The following is a 23290-nucleotide window of genomic DNA, read 5'->3' as shown; positions in this document are numbered from 1 at the left end:
TCCACTGCTGCTCCATGACCAGCTGCCAGCTCACGGTTGCATGGAGCAGTCCCTTCCTAATCCCTTGTTTAGAGTTCTCTGCTGGGGGTGTTCTTTGTCTGATGAATGGCACAAGGACCCAAAACAGTGCAAAGTAAAACAGCTCTACTCTGTTTTTCTGGGCAAGCAGGCTTTAGTGCCGAGCCAACACAAGCACACGAGTTGCAGGATGCCTGTGCCATAGGACGTGTGGATATCCAGAAACTGCAGGGCCCTTTCCTGGGCACCTGGAGGGCTCCCAGCACCACTCTCCAAACACAGATGCAGAATAAAACCAACATGCCTTCTGCATCAGCAGGGCACAGCTGCCATACCCCAGATCACTCAGATACAAGGGTACCCGAGTAGCACAAAACCACAGTGTGAAAACTCTCTTGTACCAGCAAACCTTGATCAGCAGGTCTGATCAGCCTTGGCTTGGCACTGATATGACCCTGACCTTTGGGTGTCCCTGCATGGTGCTGTCCAGCCAACACGGATCACTGTTTCAGGCTCTCTGAAGAGCCTGGTTTATGCAAGTGTCAACCCACTTCAGAAAACAACAAATTTCCTTTTGTCCCTTACATGTTTGGACTTGAGCAAAAGACACCTACAACTCCCAAGGTAAGGTTGGACAGGCCTTGGAGCAACCTGGTCTAGGGGAAGATGTCCCTGCCCGCAGCAGGCAGTGGAATGAGATGAGCTTTAAGGTCCCTCCCAACCCAAACCATTCTGATTCCATGATTCTATGACCCTGCAGAGCCAACTGCCTCATGGCCAAGCAGGGCTGGGATCCCACCTCCCTGCAGCAATAGCAGGGGCAGGAAACCCAGCAGTCCCCCTGGATGGAAGTGACCTGGAATAATCCCCCTAAGCAGATGAATAAGCTCTTCCACTCGTTGTCGAGTTCTGGATCAGGAAAGGTCGGGGATTTATTTGCAGTAGTTACATCCAGAAATAATATCTGATTAAATATCCAAAGTGCCTTTATTCATCCTTAAATTTAACTTTTAATGAGCATTGTAAAAGCTTGATTTCCCCTCTCACAGAGCAGCTGCTCTTTATCTCAGTCGTTTACCCAATGATTCAGTTCAGCAACAGCCCAGATCAAAGGCAGATTTGGATCTACTGCTGTCCAGATCACAGTATCATGGAATCATCTGGGTGGGAAAAGCTCTCTAAGGTCATAGAGTCCAACTGCTCCCTCAGCACTGAAAAGGCCACCACGAACACATGTCCCCAGGGGCCACATCCATACATTTGTTAAATCCCTCCAGGGATGGGGACTCCATCACTGCCCAGGGCAGCCTGTGCCAGGGCTGGACAACCTTAATTTCCAACAGTCCCTGTCTGCCTGTCCAAGGGCAAGCGAAAGAGCCTCCCTTGAGGTTCTCTTTCCCCAGGGAAGCATGTGAGACCCAGCTCCAAGCTCTTCCTACAGCAGCAGCATTCCAGTGCCAAGGAGATGCACTCCCCAGGCTGTAATTAATCTACCAGAGAAATATTTTACATCGGCAAGCGTGATACACATCACCTGTACTGCAGCTGCTGCCCAGACACACCCCCACGCTCATCTGACCTTCAAGTAGCATCACATCTCTAGTGCTAGTGAGTTGGTCTTATCCCATTCTATTTATGCCTAGCAGATTATTTCTATTTAATCCATTAATTCCTTTACTTTACGCTGATGTGGCATATCAGAGCATCAGGAAGGGGGCAGGACTGAATCAGCTCTCTGCAGCTTGGCTGGCTCCAGCTGTGTGTCGGTTGTGGCAGTGCAAGGTCAAAGCAGCTCCTCTGCCTCCCCATCACACGTTTTTGTGCCATGCAGTGATCACTGGCTTGAATTGTTTAAAAGACTTCAAGGAAATAAGAGACACAGAGGTGGGGAGAGACCAAGAAGCAGAGACCAAGTCTTACCAGAAATGAGTTTTCAAGTCTCAAACTATCAGTGAGCTGCCAAGTTTGGGAAAGGAAGATTCAGGGTTAATTTAGGTTAGATAAAAGGAAGAAGTTTTTTACAACAAGGGTGGTGAGGCCCTGGCACAGGTTGCCCAGAGAAGCTGTGGCTGCCCCATCCTGGGAAGTGTTCAAGGCCAGGTTGGACAGGGCTTGGAACAATCCAGTCTAGTGGAAGATTCCCATGCCCATGGCAGGGGGTTGGACTAAATGACCTTTAAAGGTCCCTTCCAAACAAACCATTCTGAGATCTCATGACTGTGCCTGCTGAGGGTGGCCAGATCCACACAGATAAGGGCACTGCAGACAGGGCAGCCAAGGGTTTCAAGGCACATGAAGAGCTTGGGAAAATAAAGACAACTTTTGATGGGGTCCTCAACTAATGGGGAACCAAGTGAATGTGGAAAAAGGAGAGGGAAATAGGGAGAGAAGGGAAAGGAGTTCTTCTGTGCTTTTCCATGCAATAAGCACAAATGTCCTGGAGGATTTGTTTCCACAGAGCAGGACAAGTCCTTCTGGTTTGCAAACTAGTGCATCTAAATCCTCCTGGCTCGCGTGGTTCAGTGACACCCACTCATCCCCTCGGCACGGCTTCCTCCCCCCTCCCAAAGCAGATTAAGATAAATCACCTGTGGGCCGATGGCCATCTGGCCACTCAGCAGGGTTTAAAACCAAAAGCTCTGTAAAATTAGATAGTGGCCAAAAGTGCCACTACAGCACTGTGAGGTGCTTTCACACTCCCATAAGTACAAGCAGGAAGCAGAGGTATAGAGGTTTCCAGGGTCAGGAATTGCATCCGGACCCACTCAATCAACACACTCATTTCAAGTCCTTATAGGAAGCTCCTGTATCAAGGGCTGCTGGCAGAAAGCCAGTCCCTGAATCAATTTTAGAGTGGCTGGTAAGGCAAGCAGAGCTCCAAGACAGGGATTTAATGAGGGCTGAGGCAATCAGATCTCTGACCACACCAGCCCAGCCCAACTGGAGGGTTCAGGAGCATTGGTATGTACACAGCCAAGGGTTCCAACCCTCTTCCAGAGCTGGGAAGGACAGTCTGTGGAGCAGACAGGGAAGATCCTTCTAATTTTTAAGACAGACCATCAAAATGGTCTCTTAAGCCAAATCTCCAGGTACAGTCCAGGCAGAGTCAGGGGCTGTGTGCAGGCAACACAGAGCGGTGACAGCTCACAGCCAGGTAGGAGGGAGCTGAGCCAGTCCTGGTCTCTGTACCTCAAAAATCTCCTTTTGCCCCTCTGGAAAACTGAGACAAGATGAGCTGTTCTAGCAGAGTTCCTACCCCACAGGCCATTGGCCATGCTGCCCTTCCTGAGTGTGAGGCACAGCACTGAGCTCTGTGAAGATCACCTGGGATGCACAGAGCCAGGAGGAACACATACAAGAAAGGATGGATGTGCAGCTGATGCCAGGGAGGATCAAAGGGAAGGAAAAACCACGGCAGAGAGAGCAGAGAGGGGAAGAGGCCGCTTTGTGCAAGGGCTGAAATGGGTGTGAGGAACATTAGCTGCAAATTATACCAATTACTGCGAGAAAAATGCTTCGGCTCAAGATGAAAATGGCGTGTCAGAGGTAGCACAAAAACGAACCATGGACTGACCGTCAGCCCAGGCCGGGCTCCCGCATGACCGGTGGTTTTGAGGGAAGGAGGGATGGGATCGAGGGCTGGAGTATTGCAATTATGGCAAATCAAACCTACTGGGAAATGGCTCAATTAAGGGTTTTAAAACACAGGACATCAGAGGCAGGACCGGGTGCAACTGCTCCTCTAGGAAGAAAAACAAGTGCTTTCTTGACTCAAGGCTTTGATTACCTGAACTACAATAAAAACAGCTTTTTTATTTTAAAGGGCTCTTGTTGACAATCCTGATGAGATGGGACCTCCTCACTCTTGTATTTGTGCTCCAATTCCCCTCTGGAAATTCATTCTGGAAATTCCCTGTTCATACTGTACATTCTGGCTCAGAAAGGAAAGCTGGTGCCACCTGAACCCTCTGCTGAGCGTCCGAAACAGGTTCCAAGGCCACCCCTGCACTACTCTAGGGACATCACGGTTGGGGCAGGATGGGACACACCCTGAGGGGCAGAGGGAACTGCCTCACACTGCTCTCTGTGGCCCCAGGTCCCACCATCAGGTTTCTGCCCCGGTCCCTGCTGGGTGCCAGACACAGCTTTCCTTGGGCTACCCTGTGCTGCCCATGCCGATTCTTGTCACCCCCCAGCCCAGCGTCACCAGCACCTCCTGCTAACCCACCACACAGCTCAGTCACCTCATAGGGATCAGGCTTGAGAAGAAATACTTACTGCCTTCACTCTGATTGTCCTTGTTCGAGTTGTACACCTGGAAAACACAAGAAGAAAGTCTTATGAGGACCTGGGCTCCAGCTGGGAAGGGACTGCTGACATGCCTGGTGTCACCCCGATGGTGTCTGCTGCCAGGACTTGCCTCCACCTCCCCCAGCAACAAGGTCCCCAAAGACCACCATGACCTTCTGCACCCAAAGGCCACAGCTCTGGAATTGTATTAAAATAATAACTAGGATAGAACCTACAAGAAGAAAATGCAAATGGTGTGGACCAGGTAAAACCAGAACTATAGGGCTTTTTAAACGAAATGAAGGTGGGGTTGGACTAGATGACCTTTAAAGATCCCATCCAAGCCAAACTATTCCACGATTCTATGACTCCTGTTCTGAAAGACACACATCAAGGATATAAACTTGGAGCAAAGCAGGCTTTGCCCTACGGACATTACAGGAACCTCTGGTAGGTGCAGGTCAGACATGGAGCAGGCAGCCACCCTCCTCAGGTGCTTACAGCCTGAGCAAATGAGTCAGGCAAAGAGTACAAGAGGAAAAGAAATGCCATTAACTTAGAGAGGACATGAAGTGCAGCAGGATGAGGCAATGCATCCAGCACTGCCCACAGCAGAGACCCCCCCAGACTCCATCCCAAGCCTCTCCAGCCTTCAAATGTCAGTGCTCCTCCTCCCATCCCCATCACCACTACAGCTTGGCTACTTGAGATGAAAGTGATGTTTCAGTGGATACAATTAAAAGGGAAAAAACACAGGCAGAAGGTTTCAATCATGGTATGAGGGTGGTTTAAAAGCCCAGCATAATGCCTACACCAGCTGTAAGAAGATCAGCCTTCAGACAGGTTGTATTTCTCCAGCTCAACAGAGTAAAATGGTTTAAAATCATCCTTCAGTATTCAGAGTCCCTACAGGAACACATACACACCCCCCACCCTAGAGCTCCAGCAGCGTCCCAGCTGGAGCTGACTGCTGCACCATCCACAGGGCAGGACAAAAAGCCAGTGCAGGCTGTTGGAGCTGCATCGCTCACATCCTTCCTCTGCTGGGAACAGGGCTGGAAGCCCCCTTCCACAGGGAGCCGGCACAGGGAGCTGCCTGCATCACATGCTTCCTCTCAAAATAGCTGGGGGGGGAAGGAACGTTTCCAAAGGCCGTGTTGATAGCAACGCACGGGCAGCAACAGCCGCACGGGAGCGGGGACGGGAGAGGCGCCGGGCTGCAGGCTTGGCTTTCCCTCCACGGGATCCCAATCCCTGATATTAACGCTGCAGGTGGGAGGGTCTGTGCTTCCAGCGGGGTCTCTGCTGCTGGGATCACCCCTAGGAACTCCAGCAGAAGGATGAAGCTGGGGAGGTGCGATGTCCTCAAAGGTTCAGTGGCAGAGGCCACCGGGCACGTGTTGTTCACCACAGCAGAGGTAACCATGGTGCCCACCCTCGGTGCCCCAAAACCAGCCCAACACCCCCACCATCCAAACCAAAAACACCCCAAAAAGGCTGTGTGTCACGCAGCACGTTACCATTAGGGCACATAAACAGCTTCCTTCCCTGCAGGTCACTGAAACACAGGTTATTTCTGTGCTCTCCTGCCTGTCTGGGCACCAGCCAGAGGGCAGTAGGACACCTTGGATCAGATCTGTCATCCACGACACGCTCAGGGAAGCACAAATCTAGTGGAACAGCTCAAAACCGGGGGTTTGGGCAGAGACTAACCCTTCAACACTAATTCCTGGAAGAGTTCCCAAATAACACCTTCACTCTCCCTCCCTCCCAGGGCACGGGGCTATGCAACGCAAGACCAAGTAGAGATGATTGTTTGCAGGAGAAAATCCATCAGGCCACATCTGGCAAGCAGGGGATGATTCAGCAGCAAAACCAGCTGCAGTCAGCAAGAGAGTTTTCCTCTAGGAACAGTGTTTATATCAAGAAAATAAGTGAAAAGAGGGAAGGAAATCACCCGTGGGTTCCCCTGCCAGTAGTGCTGCCCAGCAGCCCCAGCCATGCTGTCAGCCTTCCCTAAGGAGGTTTTTCTCTCCAACCTCTGTTGGAGGGCTTGTTGAAGGGACCAGGGACACAGCCTGAGGTGACTCTTACTCAAAGGCAGGCTTGGAGACACATGCTTGGATCACATGCAGGCTTCATGCCCTGGCTCACCCCAGACATACAGCTAACACTTTATACAGCGAAGGATGGAGCTTGGAGCAACCTGGTCTAGTGGAAGATGCCCTTGCACATGGCAGGGGGTGGAATGAGATGAGCTTTAAGGTCCCTTCCAACCTAAACCATCCTGCTCGAGTCCTGGTGCACAGCACATCAGATACAGGGAGATCATCTGCCTGCGCATTCGCTGTTCCAGTTTGGATCCACGAAACAATAGATTGTTAATCACCAGAGACTGCTCCTACAACAAGGGAAAAGGGCAGGTAAGGAAACAACATGCTTATGCCATTAATTGCAAAGTGTGCACACAACAAGAAGGAAGTTTCATGCAGAGGTCAACTGCAACCATAAAACAAGGAGACACTGTGATCCTACATCCATCTTATTGAGGACAAACCTTTAATCCATTGTCTGTGTTAATCCATTAACACCACTCTACATCATCAGGGTTTTAACTAAGTCCCAAATCTTTTTGCAATGGCTAATATCCTTTAATATCCTTTTGTTTTTCAAGAAGAGCATTACTTTTAAAAAGAAATACTTTTCCTATACTGCCTCAAATCTTTTGGAGAGAGATTTTTTGGGATAAGAGAAAGTTTCCAAGTCTGAGGAAGGGGCTGCTGTGAAAGAGGTCCAAGAATTCCAAGAGTAAGGCTCATCCAGTGCCCCAAAGGTCCCATCTGCCCCCTCGACAAACCCTTGGGCTCCTGCCCAGCTTGGATCTTGGGATGTTAATATTCTATCCTTTGCAAAACAGCTCTGATAACACACTTAAAGCACAGACTTAAAGCACAAGGATGCTTCTGAAGATTAAGCCTCACATATAAGACAGTCAGTTGATGAACCAACCTCCCCCTGTGAAAGGGTGTGGAATTTTAAAGAGGTTCTTGCTGTTCCCTACACTACACATACAGCACCGAGCCTGGGCCTGTGGCACCTCTGTCCCAGGAGAGATGGGCACCTAGCTGGGAACACATGGTCCCAGCTCTTCTGAGCCCTCTTCCAAACTAGTGCCAAGGGCTGGATTTGATTTTTTCCCTCCCAACATCCTCTCTCTTGCATGTCTGCACACAATTCCCGTGCTCATGCTGGCTGTGGGCTGCCTCACACGGGGTACAGCACCGGGACATGGGGCTCCCGATGCCTGCGCCAGGTAAATGCGAAGGGATGGCGCAGTGACACCTCACAGGCTGACAGCACCCAACAAACACCCAGCGTGGGAGGGCTGCCAGGGAGAGGAAAAGGCCAGGCAGGAGCTCTGCAGACACACACATCACCCAGCATCGAGCCAGACAATAAAACACCATTAAATAAGTGTATTTTTATACCCACACGCTGTTTTCCTGTTGTTAACACACTCTGGAGAAAACAGACCTAAACCCAGAAAGCTTGCAGTGAAATAAAAAGCTTCTTTCACTTTTCAGTATTAGTCACGGACAAAGGGTGGGAAATCTGAGGGAAAGAACATCACTCAGAGGTGAAGGGCCCATGTCCCACAGACACATGTGGGAACAGGCTGGGTTATAAAACTCAGAACTCAGGCTAGTGACTAACTCAGAGACAGATCCCTGCCCTGCAGCGCTGCGATGCTTTAATATCACCCTCTCACTAATTATTCCCATTTGAGTGTATCTTCGGAGCCAAAATATCTTTACTAGGCAGTTTCAGAAACGAAATGTATAGAAAAAATATACATTCACCTAGTGCAAAACCCGCAGACCTTGATGACTTGAATTTACTTTCCTAAATTCACACTGTAGATGGTCAAATATCCTGAACAAAAGCAGACTGCATCTTTTTATCAGCAAAAGCTACTGCTTTTTCTTTCCTGTAGGATCACTGCTGTTTGGAGGCTTAAACAAGGCCTTTATGAGCTATTACTGAAAAATTCCAAGATACATCTCTAAGTAATCCAGAAGGATAAATTTTATAAGAGCACAGTAGCAGTTGCAACTCATGACTACTTTGACACTTGCACTATGCTCAATTATGAACTTGATATTTAAGATAATTCATCAAAGAACAAGTTATTTCCTTTGGTTAGATTATTTCATCAAATATACACTTTGTTTTGCAGAGGAAATCATTTTATAGGGATGATTAAGAGGTCTGCAGTGTTCAAGGGTGTGCTAGAGGAACACAAAGCCCAGGAAGCACCACCAGCCATCGTGCTCCCTCGGAGCCGGTGATTTGAGCCAGAGGGTAACTCACACCCACCCACAGCCACAGTCGTGTGTTTGCTCCTCAGTCCACATCCCCACCTTCATGTGCACCAAAGTTTGGGCGGAGGCAGCAACGCAGACACCGCATCTGCTCCTGCCCCTCCAAATTCAGTCCTGCCATTACCACATCTACACATGATGCTGGAGCTGTGGGTAAGGCAAACATCAGCTGTGGATTTTCCTAATCAGAAATGCTCTGAGAGCCATCATTCAGAGCTTAAAGAACCCTTACAGCCACTGACAGTCACCATCAGGAGCCTAAAACACCTCTAGAGACACCATCCAGAGCCTAAAATACTCTGTAGACACCAACGGCGACCACACAAAGTCTGAAATACTTCCACAGGCACCAATGCCCACCATCCAGAGCCTAAAATAGTCCTACAGCCACTATTCCTCATCTGATGGCATTTTCTGCTTGTGCACAGATAAACCAAGAAGAATCTGATCCATCAGTTTTCCAACCTGATCCTAAAGAAATTGCACACGTGAGCGTGCGAAGAGCAAACGGGTGTGTGGGTGGTTTGAGATGAAACTGGATTGTGGGAAAAGGAAAAGGAAGTCGCTGGGGGTTGGAAGGGGAACTACAAAAAGATGATGTTGAGTAATTTAATGTTGATTTCCTCATTTCAGGGGTCACACTGCTGTCCATGGTGTCCATTAACCTCCCAAAGACACATAAGGCACTTTTAGAGGTGCCATGAACTTTCTGTGAATATTCATTTTATACAAAAAGCAACTTCTCATTTAAAATTCAAAATCCAAAATGGCCCAACCTAAGCTGCTTCTCTTGGAGCTTGCACAGTGTTCAGCAGAGTTCCCAAAATCCTTCAGGTTCCAACATCAGCATGAAATTCTGCGCAATGGCTAAAATCTAGAGGAAAGAATTGCCCAGTTTCTCAGAGAGAACAGGGATTTAAGGAAAGCCTCGGAGACCAAGAGGCCAGCAGACCTGGTTTGGAGGGAGTAGAAACTCCATTTGAGAAGGATTTCAACCACTACACCCCGGAGTGGAAGATTCCACCTCACACTTCTTTCACTCGTGCTGGGACCTTCCCTTCAATCCAGACTTTCCATCTGGACTATCAGAAGAGGCCAGTCCTGCCAGAATTCCCTGGTCTCCCTGGAGAAGCATGGTGTTTGCAAGGCCCAGAGCAATGGGAGGAAATGCTGCAGTATTATGCAATTTCCTTGTGATTCATATTCAAAAATCCTCAAAACAACCAGGAACAAGTCTTTCAACTTTCAGCTCAGAAGATGCACAAGCCAAAAGGGTATAAATAGATACTCTCTCAGAGTTGGTAGCCCAAGTGGCTTCCCAGCCACCCGGGATGGGTTGGGAAGATAGGGGCAGGAGGAGCATAGACATTCCATGAGGGTGTTTTGCAACCCTTTTATAAAGGAAAAGGGAAAATGGGCTTAAAACCAGCCTGGAGGTTGGAGTCCAGCCATTCTGACTGACTCAGCTGGTGCTGGGGGGTGTCTGCAGCACCCCGAGCACCCTGGAGCTCCAGCAGAGCCCCTGCACAAGGCCTCACTCAGCCCAGCAGTGGGAAACACAGGATGGAACTCTCACGCGTCCCTTTTCCCACCCATTGATTGCCCTACAACAGAAGATCCACTTCGAACAAGTCTTTCCCCTTAATGTCTCCCTCACTTGGTCACCAGTGATGCACCTGGTTGTGTCCCTGCACTCCAGAGCGTATCCCACAGAGAGCCACACCCACGGTGCACACAGGGATGCCCAGAGTGGGGCCCACCTAGGGAGCCCTTCAGAGATGGCATAAACAAGCCTGGGGAAGGGAGGGCACCCTGCAGCAACAGGGAAGGGGAAAGAGGAAGGATGGAAAGGAAGAAAGAAGAAGAGTGAGATGGCACAGGTATGTGCCACGCCAGGATCCTCTGCACCTGACACCCGAGCTTGGCTCAGCACTGCAGAGATGCTGGGTTGGGACACAGCCCAGAAGTAGGATCCCAGCAAAGCACGGAGCAGGGCAGATCATGTACAAAAAGCCTATTTCCTTATTAAAAGCAGGACACCTGGCAACCTTGATGAAATCAGCCCTTGTTTCTGGCTCTGCCTTATCAGCCCTGTTCTATTTTTGTCTGACAGCCAGGTTTTTGTAGTACAAGCAGGATTTTCAGAGCTAGACTACACTGCGTTGTGGTTAGAAATAACCTTCCTTGCTCTGCGAGCCAGAAGGATACAGATAGGAGTATGATCTCTCCCAGCCCACATCCCTGCAAACCTCCCTGCAGCGGCAGAGGAGGAAAAAATATGCCTCGCTTCCCAAGTGGAGAACTTGGCAGGGCAGCAGAAACCCACTGTGAAATGCTGGTTTATGTCATTCAGACGAGGCTGTTCATTTGGAAGAGGGTGGCCAGGGACCCTGGCAGCTCCTTCCTTCCTTCCTTCCTTCCTTTCCTCCCAACCTACTGTTCATCACTGTCGGAGTCACCTCCCACCTTGTGTCCCCCCCTTCTCTCTCCTCCTCCTTCCTTCCAACACGAATTTCAGCTCACAACTCCCACCCTGGGCCTGATTAAAAGACGAAGAAAAAAAGTCCATCAGAAGTGAAGCATCTGGGGGCTTGGATCCTCTACACGGGTCCTGCTCTCCTGTCTCTCGGAGCTGAACTAAAGGATGGTTCTAATTAAAAACAAGCCCACGTTTTATTACAAGTGCAGGCATTCCCAAGGGCCTCCGGAGCCGAGGCTGGCCGGGCTCCCCGCCAGCCAGCTGGGCTGCTTAGCTCAGCTCAGTTATATAACCCACCATGTTTGTCACCCAAGGAAACAATTACCTGGGTCAAACTAAAGGAAAAAATTACCTGGGTCAAACTGTCAACTTCCCACGTGTAACTGCAGAAAGGGAATCCAGCAGCAGCTACTCTGGGGGTTATGTGGACGTAACAGAGGATAGCATGTCAGATCTATGGCAGCCTCAGAATAACGCAGCTAAAGGTCAACTGCTTCAGTAAAATACATTTTTGGAATAACTAAGGTGCCTGAAGTTTCCCAGAGCAGCATTTTCAGGCAAGCCCAGCAGAGCAAATATGTTGGGATCACCCAAATGACTGATTAAAAGTGAAAACTTCTATCAGTCTAAGCTTCCCCTAAGTTTTCTAGGATGCTTGAGCAACAATTTGCACATCCTCCTCCAGCAGCTCTGCCCTGGAGCCCAGCCAGCCCCAGCCAGCACACACGCCCTTCCTCCTCCCAACGTCTGCTGACGAACACGGGCTCTCAACACATCAAAACCAGCCTAATTTTAAATGACAGTGTCATCTTTATTTTTAAAATAACTGTAACACAGCCATGCCTGGCGCTCCTCCTCTGTGAAAGAGGTTTGACACTGCCCGGGTGTTCCGAACAACGCTGGTGGCTTGGTGCCAGCGCTGGGTAAACTACCACTGGCTGCTGGTTTAAACACCGTGCAATCCTTGAGCTGAGACCACTTTCACCCCCCCGTTTGCACAGCTGTTGGTGGCGGGACTCCTGGGTCAGCCATGGGGCTGAGGCTCTGGGAAAGGCCAGCAGAAAGGGGACACAATTCCATCCTTCTGCTCCCAGGGAGACCCCTGTGAGCCCAGGGTGGCTGCAGAGGTTTCTCGGAGCAGCCCTGGGAGGCAGCACGGGGTTCCTCCCTGGAGCTGGGAGCAGAAGAGAGACCAGAAGGACAGCAATAAGATGATTAAAACAGTTTCAAAGGACAGACCTTCTCTTGGGGCTGCAGCTGGGAGAAGAAAACCCCCTGGGTCACGGACAACGGCGAGGCTGCAGCAGGACAGGAAATCACTGCTTAAATCCAAATGTAAGAACCAATAAAGGAAGAGGGCAGTTTTGCAACTCATTGTACGATGAAATATTCACTTTAATTTTTAATTTAAAATAGGAAACAATACTCTCAATATTCAATATTCAAACTGACAGGGGAGTTTGTTCTCCTAAAAACGAGCTATTCCCTAAATTTCTACATGTTTCTTGAAGTGCCCGATCAAATCATTCTAAGCAGACGTGATGAAGAGCAGAGAAGAAGGCAAAGCAAGCACACGGTCTTTGGTCTGTCACTCCAGCCAAGGCTCTGTGCCTCCCTGCAGAGGTGCCAGCACAGCCAAAGGGTGGACAGCAAGTTCCCACCAAACTATGCAATGAAATCCCAGGATGCAACCCCTCTGCACCCTTCCCTTAGGCTGGTTCACCTCTCCAGGCCCAGACTCACAAACAAGTTGCCACACGCAGCTGATCTGTCCTGTTCCACACACTGTGCTGCAATCCAGGTTCAATTAACCAACATTACCCAGGAATTCTACAAACTCAACCCACCTCTCATCACCACGCTCACCGCTGGCCTGAACCCCCCAAAACCCAAAACTCCATGATGCAGTGGAGCTGGTGGGTGTCCTACACAGGAGATGAGTGTTGTATGATGTCCAGTGGATCAGTGATGGGACCTACACTCACATCCCCATTCCTCACTCCTCTGCAAGTTTCCCTTGGGGGGGTATCAGCAGTGACACAATATGGGAGGAGACGTGCAGCAGAGCCAACATCATCTTGCCAAAGGGAGAGCAAAACCCAGTTGGTCTCCTGGGACCAACTGAACCCGTTTCCAGGCAAAGCCAAACGTTCGTAGCCAATTTCCGCAGCACAGACCCCCAAGGAAGAGCAAGGAACGCATTAAAGAAATGATGAGGTATTCACAGGAGAGCTACTGCTCTGCTCCTGCATGTCCCCAACAACAGAGGGGGAAGAAGAGGTCACAAACTTGCCAGAACTGGGTGGCACAGCACTTTTAGGTGTGTAAAAGCAATCCAGAGGGCTCTTTTCTCTTTCAAAAATCATCTAGAATGCTTCTCTCAGTATTGTTCTCTCTATCACCCAAGCAGCTCAAGCAAAGGACGAAACCTGCCAGCCTGAAGCCAGCAGTGACTGCAGCTGGGCGAGACAACAGCCAGTGAAGCAGCAGTTGTTGGAACCAGGAATAAAAGCCTGAAGTCAAGGCTTAAGACCTCACTGGCTTAAGTGCTTTAGAAGTAAAATAAAAGCTTATGAACTCCACGTAAAGTTACTGCTATTACAGGCTTAAGTGAGTTACCAAACAGGGGAGGGAGAGGGAGGGAACAGTGGGAAGAGCACGTGATACAAGAACTAACATGGAAAGTGATGCATCATTCCGTCTGAAAGCTCCGGCTGATTCTCTGAAGATCCTCTGCTACCACCTTGTCTCCGAAAAAGATTACAAATTTTCTGGGGCGATAATCTTGACCTGTGGGATGCAAAAATAAGCCAAGCAGGAGCTCCCCTGGGCCAGGTTGGGGCCCAGTGGGACTCACCTCCAGTGTGGCTCCACTGAGGCAGTGCTGCTGCTCTGGGAGGCAGCACGGATGCTCCCAGGGCACGGAGAGACTGGGCACCAGTTCAGGGAAAGTTCACTGGGTGAACTTAAGAGATTAAGAGCAAGCAGAGTGGGGAAAAAACATTCTGTTGAGCAAAGAGAGAGAGACAGGGAGATGTAAAAGCAGCAGTCAGAATGACTCGTCATGGAGAAAAACAAACAACAAAATTGATGTAAGAAAACAAACTCAGGCAGGATGAAGGTCATGAAAACCTGCAAGATAAAAAACATCTATTCCAGAAAGCCGGCAAAAACACAGGTCTGTGGGATCGGGAGCGCACAAAGATCAGCATGGGAAAGGCTGTGAGGAAACAAGCTGGAGAGACAGACACGGACCCAGCCCTGAGGCGAGCAGGGGGAAGAACACAGTGATCACTCCAACACTTGTCTCAGGCTCCTCGTGCAAAGAGAACTCGGCCAAAGACACCGTCTGTATGCAAAGATGCTCTGGGTGAGGATTTTTCTACCTGCGTCAGGATTTTTCTCTGACATCTGAGATGGAGGGAATTAAAAGGGCAAAGCAGATCTGCATCTCCAGTGAGTCCCAGCCCAGTGAGGGGGTTGGGCAGGGGTGTGGTGGTAGGTGCAAGGTTGCTCCCCAGCAGCCGCACGGGCGCTGGGACCGAAATCCTTCAAGTTAATTTATTTTTTGAATGAGCCAAAATGACAGGAATGCCGAGGTTGAAAGCACTGGAGTGAGTTCAAAAGACATCATTTCCACTGGGAAATAAATCCCTCACCATTTTGTATAATTAGACAAGGAAAATGAAAAACAATTTCAGAAAGAATTCCCAGTAGCAATATCCAAGGAGGAGGTGGGACGTGCGTTGGGCAGGAATGCGGGGCTGGGCTCTGCTGTCACTGTTTGGCACACAAACACCACACAGCACCTCCAGAGCGGCAGGGGTGAAGGAGCTCCTGGACCACTGACCTGTTGTCCCACCAGGAGCGTGGCTGCAGGGCTGGGAACAGGACCACGGCATGGGGAGCTCCAGTGGAATCACCACCAGCCTCGGTGCACAGCCAGAGCTCCTGGAGGGCCCCTGCACCCAGTCCATGTGGAAGAGCCAACAGTGACCCTGAGTGGGACACCCGCAGGGAAGGGAGTCCTGCCCCACGGTGCCAGGCTGGCAGTGGGTGGAGAGATGTGACCACACTGCTGCTGCTTCACCTCTGCTCCTCTCACCAACCCAAACCCACCACCAGCACCACAGCACAGCTCCCAGAACGGTGACAGAGGTCACTGTGGACTGGGGGGACATGGAGGGGCAGAGAAAGGGGAAAGACGCCCATGGCTGTGGAGGGAGGAGCTCAGAGACCTGACAGGTCCTAAAGGTCTGTACTCTCCTTCTCTCAGTGTACCCAGATTAAACGCTGCCATCCCAAAACTAACAGCTTCTTGTGTAGGGGCAGGAGGGAGAGGTGGTTCTGATTTAGGGCTGTGACAGGTTTCAGGGGAAAAGCTGGGAAGTGAGCACTGTCCCCACCCTGAGCAGCCCAAATGCAGGAACGGGGGGCAGGCTTGGGGGGCACGTCCCTCCCCGAGACCTCCAGTCCGCAGGACAGGGGGGAGGGCAGCCCCAGAAACCCCGCAGAGCCCTGGGGTGTGGGGGGTCCTGGCCAAGCCCACATGTCACAAGTGCCATGAGTGGCCGGTCTCAGCTGCCCTCTAGTGGGGAGCAGCTGCAGGGCACCGACAGTCTCAGAATCATTTCGGGTGGAAAAGACCTCTAAGGTCCTGGAGTCCAACCTGTGACCGATCCCCACCTTGTCAACAAGACCAGAGCACTGAGTGCCACGTCCAATCATTCACTGAACACCTCCAGGGATGGTGACTCCACCACGTCCCTGGGCAGTCCTTTCCAGTGCCTGACAGCCCTTTCCAGGAAGAAATTCTTCCTGATGTCCAACTTGGACCTCCCCTGGCACAGCTTAAGGCCACTTCCTCTTGTCCTGTCCCTTGTTCTCCAGGAGCAGAGCCCCATCCCACGTGGTTTCACACTCCTGTCAGGGAGTTATAGAGAGGGATAAAGTCTCCCCTCCACTCTAGCTACAGGCTTGGCAAGAAAGCCACAACCTTACCAAAATGCTTACCTTGTTCTTTGCCACAAAACACACTGTCTAATTTGTGCCTCTCCTAATCTTGCAGCCCACCATCAGCTAACATAGCTTTTATTCCTGACTCAGGCTCCAAGGAAGTTTCAGAATTACTCTTAGCCTCCACCATATACATTTGCAAACTTCATCACCAGAGGAGTAAATCCATAGGAAACTGACCTCAGTATCTTAATAAAACCAAACACCACTGACCCATCATGGAGTTAGTAGTTTCTCCTATTTCCAGCCTCTGTAATACCATAGAAAACCCAAAGTCAACACAGGGGGTTTATCCAAATTAATAACAAGCGGTAAGAGTTAACCGCGCGATGAGAGTTGTCTGGAGGCTGCTCCGGCTGTGAGATACAGCATAAATCTTCTCAAGTTGTGACAAATGTCTTGGCTAATGCAGCCACATTCTATGTTTAGATCTCACTAAGATGTAATTTGACATTTGGGTTTACTTTCTTCATTATAATTAAGAAATAAACTCCAGTCCACGTTAAGCTCTTCACAGCCTGAATTTGCGCATGGAATTACTGCCCCCACCGTGCCAAACCTTTCCCACGCTCAACAGTCAAATCAAAGGAAAACCAGACATTCTTTCCAGCATGGTTCTTCGGTTACAGAAACACAGTCAAAGATGGATATTTCTAGGAGTCTAAAGGTTAAATCCTTGTCTCTTGTTCAAGGAAATCTCTGTGGAGAAGGTAACACACCACACCCCGGTGTTGCAAGATAAGAACCCAAACAGAACAGCCCACAACTCCATTCCTGATGGATGGAGGAGGATAACTGAGGACAAGGAGGTGCCTCATCTGTCAGCACGCACCACCTTCGTCAGTTAAGTGCCTCTTGGATCCGTTTCCATATGGGCTGCATTCCCATGGTTCCCACTCCACACCTGAAGGCCAGTTTAAGCCATTAGCATTTAAGTGCCATGAAGTGTTGCATTAACACGCAGCCACAACCCCTGACACGCTGGATGAGCAGGCTGCCCTCAGTTGATGGGCACGATAGGGAGGAACAGCAACACACAGGCGGCACGAAGACCTGCGTGTTTTTGAAGGAGCTCTCATAACCACATTCTGGAACAGGATAATCCAGGCAGTCCTGTGCTGGTTGCTCCACAGCTCCTTTTGCACGCACAGCGCTCTGCAAGCACCCAAAAATCCCTGTCTGCACCTCTACAGAGTGGCTCTGTTCTTGTGCCACATCCTGGTAATATCAGCAGGTCAGCACACAACTGGGTGACCATATTCCAGCAGTTCCTGTTGCAGGTGACTGGGTTTCCCATCCTTGCAACAGCAGCCCCCAGCAGAGGTGGGCAGTGGGAAGCAGGTGAGCAGGCTGGAGGAGGACAAGGCTCCACTCAGACTGGGAGCAACAATGCACATTTTGCTCCTGAAGAAATGGAAAATATTATCTATTCGGTCTCTAGGTACAACCAGAATCAAGGCAGGGGTTCATTTAAGAGGGATCAAGACAGCTGGCACCTGGAGCTGGAGACGGTTGTCTCAGTACAGCTTCCCCAGGGCTCAAGAGCCAAGGTGCAGGAGCTGGCTGGTTGTCCCATGCAAGGGTTTCAACAGGTGATAGAAAAAGGGAGCAGAGGCTGTCACAGAATCATCGAATCATGGAATGGTTTGGATTGGAAGGGGCCTTAAAGCTCATCCAGTCCCAACCCCCTGCCATCGGCAGAGACACCTTACACTAGACAAGGCTGCTCTGAGCCCCATCCAACCTGGCCTTGAACACTTGAAGATGGGGCAGCCACAGCTTCTCTGGGCAGGGGTAAATTGAAACAGAAGAGGTTCAGCCCAAGGATCAGGAGGCCACGGCAGCAGCCAGGCTCGAGCCCAGGCAGGTTGCACCCTCTCCTCCCTTGGATGCTCTCAGCTCCCGACCAGGTAACACCCCGAGCAACCTGCTCTGAGCAGGAGGTTGGACTAGAAATTTCCCGAGCTCCCGTCCTACCTGAATTACCTGATGGATCTACCATTCCAGGCTGGGACCTGGCTGTAATCCACAATGCAATCCTTTCCCTGAAATGCAGGGCAGCAGCCTTCCACACCCAGCCTCCCGATCTCTGAACTGCTGCGTGTTCTAAAAGCAAGTGCTTGACTAAGCCCAGCACGTGCTTTCCAGCACTCTCGGAACAACCCCACGTTTCCACACCTCACTCGGCTTCAATGAACATTTTCTGTGGTAAATAAGAACCTTTCCATGGATCTGGGGGGGATTCGCTCAAACCAGTACCAGCCTGTGGCAGTGGGCTGTGCTGGGATGTGACACCACGCTTGCCACATGGACTCCACTCCAGCTGCCAGAGCCTGACTCGAGCCCGGAGCACAGACACCCAACTCCAAACCACGTGAGCTGTCACGGAACAGCCTGGGCTGCTCTGGCTCTGTGCACGGCTTCTTTTCATGTCCTGATATGCTTTTGGCCACGCCAAGGAATGGAGGTCACAGGCTGGTCTTGGCTGCCCGGTGGTGCCGTGTGTGCAACGGGAGAGCCCCACGCCGAGCCAGGATGGGCCACACCAGCACCTGAACCCTCCGAGGGACCCACTTGGAACCGGCCAAATTTTGAGCTGGCAGGAAGGTTTGAAAACGCATTCAAAAATAAAAACTGACAACCTGCAAACCTCCAGAATCCCTTCCAGAGGTGAGGAAGCCTTTGGCAGGGCAGGAGCAAGCACGGGGAACAGGGGCCACACTCCTCCGCTCACACGAAATGTGCAATTCTCTACCAGACTGAGAAACGGCTGCCAAGGAGTCGCAGGACTCAAAAAGCCCTCGAAATCTACAGCATATTTTCTTCCACTGCTCTTTTTGCCATGTTTTCCTTTCAGCACGGCAGAGCAGCGTGTTTGTGCTGGCCAAGCCTACCCTCCTCCTCTCCACCGCACCTTCAAGCAATCCAAGCACAGGAGATACAGTATTACCTCAAATATTTAACTAAGGGATTAAACTATTCTCTTGGCAGGAGGCAGGAGCTGCCCCACGGATACAGCTCTCACGCTGGCTGGCAGGCGCTGCGTGACAGCGGGCTCCGCAGCAAACAATCTGCCCTGGGGTACCAGAGGCTCTCCACAATTTTCTCTGCTTTTTGGGTACTATCTCTGCTCACCGGTTCCCGGCCATCCATTGCCTCCATCCACAGCCTCCGGTCTTCTTCCGAAAGCGCCTGCATGGTGATGACGCCCGGCCTGCAGAGAAAAGGGGGATGCCATAAATAAACTGCCGGATGGAAATCAAAATAAAATAAAATAAGCGGAGATAAATTTCCCATGAGAAGAAGACGGAAAGAGGACAAGCTTCTTTCTAGCCAAGTCCCAGCAAATGGGGCTGAGCCCAGCCTGACCTCTCCCTGGACATCCTTGCAGGTTCTGACCAGGGTCAGCAAGCAAGCAGAGGACATCTCCAATGATCAACACACCTTTCCAGTGGGTTTAGTGTAAGAGCTGGATGCCAAATTCCTCCTCTGGCCCTCAGCCAGACAGTTCACCTGCCCTGGGCTAAGCAGGTCCATCCAGCAGCAGCAGAAGGCAAGGAAGGTAACCAAGGAAGGTAACCAAGCAAGCAGGAGCCCCACACATCCCAGCCCTCCATGTCCCACCACCACCCCATGCACCAGCTCATGGAGGGGACCTTCTGCTGTGAGAAGCATTACATCCCTGAAGTGTTTGTGTCAGCATGGCTGTGCAAGTGCCCTGACCCTGTCCATACCCTGCTGTCACAGGCAGCAGTGGCAGTGAGGCTATCCTGGACCGTGCACCCCTCCAGCAGCAGGGGAGCACTGCAGGAATCCTGTCTGCCCCAGGGTGCTAGTCCTGCCCCTGCCATCACATGCACAACAGCCCTGAGCTGCCCTGTAAATCCAGTCTCCAGAAAATGACGGCTCATTTACTGTAATGAGAAGGGGAAAGGCCTGAGTGCTGCACACACAGCAGAGGAGCCAGAGGACAGCACTGGTCCTGCCCTCACCCGAGGGCCAACGCCACCTCCACGCTCCTGAGTGGATGCTACATCCTTTCTATGCAAGGAGTTAAACCTCAATTACCTGCTCTGATAAGCACGATCAGCAAGGTCAGGATGGATTTAACACGCTGGAGAGTGTTTGCACAACCTCAGTCATGGTGTGTGTTTGCACCGAAGCCAGTGCTGTGCTCCCACGCCGTGGGCTGGCGACTCACTGCACCTCGCTCGGCTGCAAGCTGTCAGGATTTCCATCTCCACATCCCAGCTCATTCCACAGCCAGCTGATCCCAACACACACAGCCTGGCTACTGCTGTACCTCCTCAGCATCGTGCCTTTGAACCAGGTCTCCAGTTCCTAAGGGGTGGTCGCATCCCATCCCACCACTGCTCCCCACAGCGGGGTTGGGCAGAGGCCCCAGGCTCAGTCAGACAGTGAGATCTGTTCTGTGTGTCTGCTCTAGCCCTGCTGCTTCCTCCTGGGCTATTTTCAGACGCATTAGCAGAGCACAGAAGCTATTCCTGCTGGAGAGCAGGCAGAATCCCTGGCAACGGGGAGACAGAGGCACAGCCCGAGCGCTGTGCAGCTCAGCAGGCTCGGGGGGTCTGCTGGTGCTTCTCTGCTCCATGGGAACTATGACAGTGGAAAACCTCTGACACTGCTCTTCCCACTCATGGCAAAACATAAGGCTCCAGAATGGCAGAGGAGTCAGGATCACTGCTCTGGGGTGCCAGGATGCCACGGCACAAGGTGGGAAGAGCGATTAAACCTTGGGAGCTGCCAACCGCCTGCGGAGAGCAGGAGTGTTCCGCAGAGCACGTAGGCTCTGTTCAGAACTAAATCCTCAAAAAGTGATAAAGCCTGGGAAGAAAGGTGATTTGCAACTTGCACTTCCCCAAGGGTGATTCAGCAGGAGAACGTGAGCTGCACCAACAGTCTGCAGAAGCCCTTTGGTCCTTGATAAGAGCCGATCCTCTGTTAGAAGAGTAAACATCAACGGGGGCTTTCAAGTGGTGGGTTTGGCCCGTCTTCTATTGCTTTGTGGCACGTACAGGCAAGGAACAGAGGATTAACCCCTCTCCCTGACTCTGCTCCCTATCCAACCCACCCAGCCACTGGCTTTCAGCACGTGCAGCAGCCCAGCATTGTCCCACCAGTGGATGCCGTGTGCTCAGCCTTGCACCAAGCCCAGGTCCAAGAAAACCAGACATAATGTGCTTGATCTCTGTTAATCCCATTGGTGAGTCAGTCAATATTCACCAGCTTAGTGGTTTGGAAGTTTACTCACTTTGAAGGGAAGAGGAAACCACTTAACCATCACCCCATCTGAGAGGGAAAATACTTCACATCCAACAGCAAATATGTCCAAAACATGGCACAAAGCTCCTAGTTGTGCAGGTACAAAGCAACTGAAGAGCAGTCCCTGGTACCTGCGGAGCTGAATGGTCGCTTAAGCCAGGGCTTAAGTCTAAGCCAAGCTGCTGCTGAAGGCACAGATATCCCAGGCAGAAAGCCCTGGAATGGCTCTTGCTGAGCTAGGGAGACACAGGCAAATGAAATATTGGGATTTCTGTCTCTGTAGCCAAGACATTAACACAAAGAATTTTAAACTCTCCATTCATTTAGGGTACACTGGAGTGGAGTACCAGCAGAGTTTGGTTCTAGTGTGGCAGTCCTGGTATCTGACATGCCAGGTTCCCTCAGAACAGGGCAAAGAGGTGATAACACAAAAATGTTTTTACTGACTCTGAACAGATAACAAACAACTCCTCTGGCTTCACTTCAAAGTCAGACTTCTTTACCAGCATAAGAGGAGGGGCTGCAAAACTGAATTAAACCAAATTTCCATTGCAAATAGCTCTGCATTTCCTCCCCCAGTGTTTATTTGCCACGGCACCCATTGCATCACTTTCCTGAGCAGAACCATCTTCCTGGCTGTGATAAATTTAAAATGCACCCACACATTACGCCTCATTCATAATTGATGTGGCCCATGCCCACGGAGTACCCTCTGCTTACAGGGTCTGATGGCTGGTGCTGGATCAGCCTCCTGCCAACACTGTCAGCATCAGCCTGCCTTGAATACTGCCTGCAGCCAGCCTCATCCTCATGGAGTCCTCACCTGGAGTCTCCTGGAAGATCAGCTACTTTCCAAAGTGTGCTTGTTAGATTAGGGATATCTAAGCTATCCAGTGAGGGGGAAGATATCCTGCTGTGACTTACCTCCCCAAAAGATAAACAAAACAGATCTGTCCTTGTGCCCTCTCCCAGCAAATCACCCTGAATACTGGGGTCATTTATATAGATAATTATTTATACAGGTAATATACAGCAGATACAGATCCTGCTGCGGGGCAGCTCCCATCCTCCCCCAGAGCCTGATGTGGGATGCACCCGGATCCACATGGAGGAGCCTGCACATCCCAGCCAGCCCACAATCCTCTTGGATCTGTCACCCAAGATGCACAAACAGGAGCTCGTGTCAAACAAGATCAAGGACCTGCTGATTCATTCCTGACCTGCATCCTGCATTTCCACCTCCAGGCACCAAACCCCTTTGCCTTCTTCTGAGATGCAAGGTGGAGATTTGGCATCAGAAGGAACCCATTTCCAAATGGAGTGGCTGCAGGAGGGTGAGACCAGAGCAGAATATTGCAAACACTTCACAAGAAAGTGTATTTTCAATATGCTACAATCTAAAAACGGAAGACTTTTCCATATGAGACCACACAGGAAATTTGAATTTTCTTAATATCTCAGCTTTTGTGACAAATAGCCTGGCCTTAAGGAGCTGTGACTAAGCATGCTGAGAAAATGAGAAAGTCCAATAGTTTTTCCTTCTTCCAGAAAAATAAATAAATAAGGAAAGCAATAGAAACAGATAAGACCAACTCTTACAGCAGCTTATCACAGAGAGACAATCTAAACTGCTGGATGAAAACATGTAGGAGTGGATTAATAAGAGAGGCTGAGCGGAGCCGAACATGCAGAGATATTCACAGTCCCAATCTGAGAAGAGCAAGGACTCCAGACAAGCCCCCACGGCCACAGGCCAGGGCACCAGCAGCCAGATGTGGACCCAAAACATAGAAGAGGAAAGATGGAAATAAGGGGCAGACTG

General features: G+C 50.6%; 1 protein-coding gene across 3 annotated transcripts in view; it reads right to left on the bottom strand.

Moving 5' to 3' along the window:
* ARHGAP26 (Rho GTPase activating protein 26) overlaps nucleotides 1–23290 on the bottom strand; it is a 111955-nt gene that overhangs the window by 55343 nt on the left and 33322 nt on the right. For all 3 annotated transcript variants that reach the window (XM_027902172.1, XM_027902182.1, XM_027902193.1), the window contains exons 11-12: nucleotides 19321–19399; nucleotides 4297–4333 (exon numbers count right to left, since the gene is read on the bottom strand). In XM_027902172.1, the coding sequence (XP_027757973.1) occupies nucleotides 4297–4333; nucleotides 19321–19399 (116 nt within the window). The remainder of the gene's footprint in view (nucleotides 1–4296; nucleotides 4334–19320; nucleotides 19400–23290) is intronic.

Source organism: Empidonax traillii, unplaced genomic scaffold (genome assembly GCF_003031625.1).
Source record: "Empidonax traillii isolate 1590-97213 ecotype Southwest subspecies unplaced genomic scaffold, ASM303162v1 scaffold22:size5013007, whole genome shotgun sequence".
Classification (NCBI taxonomy): Eukaryota; Metazoa; Chordata; class Aves; order Passeriformes; family Tyrannidae; genus Empidonax; species Empidonax traillii.
This window is presented reverse-complemented; position numbering and strand designations above follow the sequence as displayed.